Genomic DNA, 7,795 nt, shown 5'->3' with positions numbered 1-7,795 from the left:
CTTCAGCTACTTCGGTACTTTCTCCAGCTCCTCCATTGGGGGCCCTGTGATCCATTCACTAGCTGACTGTGAGCATCCACTTCTGTGTTTGCCAGGCCCCGGCATAGTCTCACAAGAGTTCGAGGCTCTTTCCCACTTTTTCTTTTAAATTTAGAAGTGTAAGCATAAAGCCAAGTGAGAATGCTTAAGTCCCACTTGGGAGGGAGAAGAAAGAAATCACAGGGTTGGGAGTCAAGGGAGGGAAGGACCTGGGTGGGAGAGGGACCAGGGAGGGGAAAAGGGTAACATGATTGAGTATTGGGGGTTAACAGAACTGAAGCCCTGAGGGCCAGTAGAAAGAATTGAAACTGGCAGCCTCAAGAGGCAGGAGGTGGGGGACCCTCTAGAATGTACCAGAGACCAGGGAGGTGAGACTCTCAAGACTCAAAGGGAGGGACCTTAGATGAAATGCCCTACAGTGGGTAAAGGGAACTTGTAGTATCTACCTCCAGTAGAAAGACAGGTCATCAAGTGGAGGAATGTTCCATCCCACAGTCAAAGCCTCTGACACTGAATTGTTCCTGTCTGAAAGAACTGCAGGGGCAAAAATGGAGAAGAGCCTGAGAGAAGGGGGGTCCAGCAACAGGCCCAAATTAATATACAGCTCAAGGGGAGGATCCAAGGCCTGACACTATTACTGCTGTGCTTACAGACAGGAACCTAGCATGGATACCCTCAGAGAGACCCAACAAGCAGCTGAGTCAAATTCAGATACTTAACAAGTAACCAATGGACAGAAGCTGGTGACCCCGGTGGCTGAATTAGGGAAAAGCTGGAAGAAGCTGGAGAGGAGGTCTACTCCATAGAAAGACCAGCAGTTTCAACTAACCTGGACCCCTGAGATCTCTCAGACACTTAGTCACCAACCAGGCAGCATGCATGAACTAGTCTGAGCACCCCCTGTCCCCCGACAAATATACAGCAGAGAGCTTCCTGGTGTGGCTTCAGTGAGAGAAGATGTACCTAACCATGGAGAGACTTGAGTCCTCAAGGTATTTGGAGGGGTGGGTGGGTTCATCCTCTTAGAGATGGGGAAGCAAGGGAGGAGGAATGGACTGAGGAACAGTCAGGAGGTGGACCGGGAGGGGGATGATGACTGGACAGTAAAAAATAAATTAAAGAATAAAAACAAACAAACAAACATGAGAAATGGAAGCTTCCTTCTGCAGCAGACAGAAACAGATGCAGAGAACCACAATCAGAGAGAGACCTTTGAATTCATAGATCTAAATGGATGTCTACATATAATCCTTCCCTTCAGAGCTTAGGGAACTCCATGGGAGAGAAGGAAGAAAGTGTATAAGATCCAGAGGGGATGGAGAACACCAGGAGATCAAGGTTCTCTGAATCAACTGAGCAAGGCTCATAGGAACTCACAGAGACTGAAGGAGCAAGCCCAGGACTGACAGGGTCTAACCCGTTCCTGCACTATATCATGTAGCTTTCAGCTTAATATTTTTGTAGGATTCTTGCATGTGTGAATGAGTGTGTCTCTAATGTTTGCACATTTTCTTGTGCCCTTTTGTCTTTTGCTGGGTTGCCTCTCTCAACCTAAATGTGATGGTTTTTGTTTTATCTTTTGCATCTTACTTTGTTGTGTTTTATCCCTTAGAAGCCCTTTCTTTTCTAATGTGAGACAGAAGGGGAGTGGATCCAGAGGAGAGCAGAGGTGGGGGAGGAACTGGGAGGAATAAGATCTGGAAAACAATAATCAGGATATAGGGTATGTGAAAAGATTCTATTTTCAATTTAAAAAATTAGAATGAGAAGATGCTCCGTAAACTGCTTACAATCCTGTTTAGAATCTTAGGCAAAATCATTCATTGATTATGTTACACATGATCATTCATGGCTATGAACTCAATATTACTAGTAGAAACAAAGAATAAATATACTATGATAGTTTGACCATAATTTTTGAAAGGTAAGATTTGCAAGGTACATTCTTAATGTATGTTTAGTTTTAATTGACATAGCAATTGTACATATATATGGGTCGTTTCAATCATATGTTGACATTTTAATATATGAATTAAATGTGTAATGATTAAAATAATAGGCATCACAGATATTTATCATCTATTTATATTGGTAATATTCATTGATTATTTTGTAATATTCAGTCAGTTTTAAGCATATGAATTCTCAGAGTTCTAGAGACTTGGAAGTATAAGATAATCAATGTTTCAGACATAGTTGATCTGTGTCTACCTACTTTGTAGGTAGTTTTTAGAAGAACCTCTGGGTTTAGGTTTTAATTTATGAATTTGGAGGATGGTATAAGGATGTATCCATAATACCTCTGTGTGCAAAATCGGGATTGTTCAATTGCTTTCATGTTGTCTAGAAGTAGTAAGGAAAATTTTGAAATATTTTCAGACTAATGATTTAGTGAATGTTCATTATTATTTTTTAAATTAGGTATTTATTTCATTTACATTTCCAATGCTATCCCAAAAGTCTCCCACATGCTCCCCCACCCACTCCCCCACCCACCCACTCCCACTTCTTGGCACTGGCATTCCCCTGTACTGAGGCAGATAAAGTTTGCACGGCCAATGGGCCTCTCTTTCCACTGATGGCCCACTAGGCCATCTTCTGCTACATATGCAGCTAGAGACACCAGCTTTGGGGGGTACTGGGTAGTTCATATTGTTGTTCCACCTATAGGGTTGCAGATCCCTTTAGCTCCTTGGTTACTTTCTCTAGCTCCTTGGTTACTTTCTCTAGCTCCTCCATTGGGGACCCTGTGATCTATCCAATAGCTGACTGTGAGCATCCACTTCTGTGTTTGNTAGGCCCNNGCATAGTCTCACAAGAGACAGCTATATCTGGGTCCTTTCAGCAAAATCTTNCTAGTGTNTGCAATGGTGTCAGCGTTTGGAGGCTGATTATGGGATGGATCCCCNGATATGGTAGTCTCTAGATGGTCCATCCTTTCGTCTCAGCTCCAAACTGTGTCTCTGTAACTCCTTCCATGGGTGTTTTGTTCCCAATTCTAGGAAGGGGCAAAGTGTCCACACATTATTTTGACTCATTGGAATTCATTTTAAAACTCTTTTCTTTCATGATTTTTGTTAGAATGTTTTTGCATATCTTTGCCCAATCTCTAGCTTGTAGTAGTCTTGTGCTATATATGAGTGAAAGGTTATCTATCTATCTATCTATCTATCTATCTATCTATCTATCTATCTATCCATCTCTACATCATCTCTATCTCTGTATAAAATTCCATCTTGCCACCTATGATCTGTTTCAGTGGCATTTATCTTTTCCAACACTTCAATACAATTTATTGATTAATTTTGTTTTTTGAAAATTTAAGAAATGTATACAATATATTCTGTGTAGCCCCTCCTCTCCACCTCTCTCATTTTCCTTTCACCCCTGTGAAACTCCCTCAATGAAAGCAGAAGAAATTTAAAAGCAAAAGAATGGAGCTTCTATTGATATTGACTTCTGAATCATGGATCTTCTAAAGAGTAGCAGCTTCTTTTCAAGTCCTATAAATGTCTATTTATTAGAAATTCCTACACATATGTTAACTCTAATAATTGAAAACCTGCTCTAGGATTCTGAGTTATATTTTATAATTTCAAGAAAACAACCATGTTGCAAGCTCAAAAACCTTTAATTATTAGTGGCTTTCTTGAGGTAAATTTGTTGTTCTTCTGGGAGAGACATTCTCCTTTCAACTAGATTTTTAAAAAAGTAGATACTCTATTTTGTCATTGCTTCTGTGAATACAAGATGAAAACTGCTGAGAATATAACTTCTGGAACTTTGTAAGAATTGGTTGTGATGTCACAGATCCTTGAGGGAAGCTTCTAAAAGTGAGATTTGTCCTAACAGAAACAAACCAAGAAAGATGATGAATGAGTAAGGTGGGATCCAACAGGAGTGTAGTAAAGGATGGTATAATTCATGAATTATTTTTTCTTGAGCTCAATAAAAAAAGTCAATGAGCGAAGGGAAAGGTGTAACCATCTGGTACATTTATGATTCTTAATGATTAATTGATTGAAGACTGATAAATTTGGATATCATCAGTAATAGAAATGGAAGAAAGTGAAGAACCTGAAGAGCCTATATCATTAGGAAGGCAGGAATATAGAAGGAGAAGACAACCCAGCCAACCAATGGTAGATAAGTCCCAGCAAACTGAAATAACAGAAAAAAGGAAAGCCATGGCTTCAGTACAACCTCCTGCCCCTAAAGCTACTCATAGTATTGGTAATATTCCTGGAAGTAAAGACAACTACTCTCGAAAAGAATATGAGTCTCTTAGGCTGTCCTCTCAACTTCAGAAAACTTGGATGAAAAGAAAGCCTGTCCAGGATATGACTGACAAATCTCTTCAGACAGACCCTACTGTGGAAGAAAAACTGGAAGTCATATTCATTGATAAAACACTTAAACTTGAAGAAAACACAGCTGGTGTTGGAGAAATAGCTCCTGAATTGCCACAGAGTATTCCAGAAGTAGAGATTCCAACAAGCAGACCCACCAGTCATTTAATAGACAGATCTCAACAGACCAGCTGTACTGGTGACTGGAGTCTGATATACATTTGCCCAAAAGAAAAAGTGGACAAAGAACAACAGACCTACTTCAGTGAGTTAGAAATTACTATCAGGTCTATGCCAGGTAGCTCCGTCACTAAGTCGAAGGAAGGAACAATTCCTATTGCACAAGAAGGTCCTTTGGTTGAAATAAATGGTTCTGTTGAAATAGAGGTACTATCAACTGAAAAACTCCCTGATGTCATGATGTCTTTCACTGAAGGGGAGATTTCTGGTGAATTACAGGCTCTATCAGATGGTGAGGCCACAGTTAAAGGAGAGCTCATCTTGACAGAGGAGATCCCTATCCAAGCACCATCTCCAGCTGAAGAGACCTCTGCAGCTGAAACAGCCACTACAACTGCAAAAGACATTGTGGATATACAGGCTCCACCAGCTGATAAGCTTTCTTCTGTAGAGGCTCCTGCTGATATTAGTCCTACATTAGTGCAAGGGCCTCTTTCAGACAAACCTTCTGTTCAACAGTATCCTCAAGGAACTTCAGAACTTCCTGTTGAAGATCTGGTTCCATTCTCAGAAGAGGTGCTTGAGAAAGTTCAAGCTTTAACAACTGACTCTATGCTTGAAGACTTGGGAAGAGCAGTGTCTACTATTGCTGAAGAGACATCTGGTAAAGTTCAACATCCTCTGTCTGAAGAGACTTCTAAAGAAGTACCTGCTGAAGTTCATTTTCCGATAGCTGCAGACTTTGAAGAAATTGCTATTTTAATAGATGAGAAATTTGCTACTGATGAGGTATTTGAAGAATATAAGCCTCCAATAATTGAGGAAGTCTCTGAAGATAAGGCTACTGCAGAAGTTCTGCCTCCATCAACTAAACAGGGAACTGTAGAAAACCTGACTGCAGAAGTTCTATCTACACCAACTGAGGAGGGCCCTACAGAAGTTCCACCTCAATCAACTGAAGAGGGGCCTGCAGAAGTTCCATCTCCACTAACTGAAGAGGGGCCTGCAGAAGTTCTACCTGCACCAGCTGAGGAGGCCCCTGTAGAAGTTCTGCTTCCACCAGCAGAGGAGGCCCCTGCAGAAGTTCTGCCTCCACCAGCAGAGGAGGCCCCTGCAGAAGTTCCACCTCCACTAACTGAAGAGGGGCCTGCAGAAGTTCCACCTCCACTAACTGAAGAGGGGCCTGCAGAAGTTCCACCTGCATTAACTGAAGAGGGCCCTGCAGAAATTCCACCTTTACCAGCTGAGGAGGCCCCTAAAAAAGTACCACCTTCACCAGCTGAGAAGGGCTCTTTCGAAGTTTCTCCTCCACAAACTGAAGAGGGGCCTGCAGAGGTTCCTCCACCAGCTGAGGAGTCCCCTATAGAACCTTCATCAGCTGAGGAGGGCCCTTCAGAAGTTCCACCTCCACCAACTGAAGAGGGACCTCAAGAAGCTCTACCTCCAGCAACTGAGGAGGCCCCTATAGAAGTTCTACCTCCAGCAACTGAGGAGGCCCCTGTAGAAGTTCTACCTCCAGCAACTGAGGAGGCCCCTGTAGAAGTTCTACCTTCAGAAACTGAGGAGACCCCTGTAGAAATTCTACCTCCAGCAACTGAGGAGGCCCCTGTGGAAGTTCTACCTCCAGAAACTGAGGAGGCCCCTGTAGAAGTTCTACCTCCAGAAACTGAGGAGGCCCCTGTAGAAGTTCTACCTCCAGCAACTGAGGAGGCCTCTGCAGAAGTTCAACCTCCAGCAGCTGAAGAGGGCCTTGCAGAAGTCCCACATCCACCAACTGAGGAGAGCTCTACACATGATGTTCCCACAGAAGTTCAGCTTCCACAAGCTAAGGAAAGTCCTGAACAGGTCCTACCTTTATCAGGTGAGTCCACTGCTGAAGAAGCCTTTGCACAAGTTCAGCCTCCATCCTTTGAGAAGGCTCCTTTAGAAAGTCCTCTAGAAGAAGTTGAGAAGATCCATCTAGATAATTTATCATTTGAAGTGCAACCTCTGCCAACTGAAGACATTGTAGTAGGTGTAACAGCTGAATTTCAGACTCTTCCAGCTGATGAAAATCCTGCAAGAAAGGACACTGTTGAAACCCAGCCTTCATCATTTGAGGGTGCTCCAATAGCAGAAAACCCTGTTGAAGCTCCACTTCCAGCAGCTGAGGCAGATACTGGAATAGAGGATTCTGCTGTTCATCCTTTGTCATTAGCTCCTACAGACGAAGCTCCTGCAGAAATTCAGATTCTACAAACTGACAATATTCCTACAGAAGTGGCACCAGTTGAAAATCAGCCTCTACCAGTTGAGGAAGTCTTTCCCAAAGTGGTCTCAGAAGAAGAGGCCACTGCAGCTGAAGTTAGGTCTCCTTTATCTGAGGGGGCTCCTGCAGAAGAAGCCACTGTGGAAGCACAATTAACATCGGTTGAAGAGAGCCCTAAAAAGGCTTCTGTTGATGTACAGCCTTTACCACCTGAGACCCCTGTAGAAGAGTCTCCTGTTGTTGATCCGCCTTTAAAAACTGATGTTGTTACTATGCAAGAGTTTCATGTGGAAAAGATGCCCGCTGAAGATCCACTTCCACCTTCAGAACAAACCCCTGCAGATCAGGTTCTACTAAAAGAACATCGATTATCCCAGGTAGCAGACATCTCAGAGAAAGAATTAGAGTCTCCTACTTTGACAAGTGATAAAATGTCTGAAGGAATAGATTCTGTTCCTGAAGATGTGTCTGGAACCAAGGACGATCAGATCTCCACTTTCAAAATAGAAGGTACCATTAAAATAGAGTTAAAGAACTGAGCTATAGTCAGATGTTAACTTAAACTAATAATTTAAGTGGATTCTAGAAGGTTATTCTTTAGAAAATGAGATGCTATCTGGAAGAACTCTTATGAATACATTAAAGTAAAAGAATACCTAAAAGATTAAGTGTGCAGGTTGGACAATGAATAAAATCAGTCACAATGTAAAGACCCGTGTGTTATGTTCATTCAAATCTATAGCATGTAAAATAACTACTTTAAAATGAGGTGAATTTATGGTTGTCATGATTACTTAAAATATACATTGATTTTTATAGTACATCCATGGACAATGATTGCTTATTGTTAACCTCTCTCTCTCTCTCTTTCTCTCTCTCTCTCTCTCTATATATATATATATATATATACATATATATATATATACATATATATGTATATGTGTGTATACACACACACACACACACACACATACACACA

General features: G+C 41.9%; 1 protein-coding gene across 1 annotated transcript; it reads left to right on the top strand.

The window, feature by feature from the left end:
- The first annotated feature begins 3,900 nt into the window (after window positions 1-3,900).
- On the top strand, window positions 3,901-7,513 carry Fscb (fibrous sheath CABYR binding protein). Its single transcript, XM_021179702.1, has one exon. It carries the CDS (start codon window positions 4,098-4,100, stop codon window positions 7,353-7,355), a length of 3,258 nt encoding a protein of 1,085 aa, XP_021035361.1. The 5' UTR covers window positions 3,901-4,097; the 3' UTR covers window positions 7,356-7,513.
- The last annotated feature ends 282 nt before the right edge of the window (window positions 7,514-7,795 follow it).

The sequence above is a fragment of the Mus caroli genome, chromosome 12 (genome assembly GCF_900094665.2).
Source record: "Mus caroli chromosome 12, CAROLI_EIJ_v1.1, whole genome shotgun sequence".
NCBI classification, from domain to species: domain Eukaryota; kingdom Metazoa; phylum Chordata; class Mammalia; order Rodentia; family Muridae; genus Mus; species Mus caroli.
Note: the sequence above shows the minus strand (reverse complement) of the source record. Positions and strands in the feature narration are given on the sequence as shown.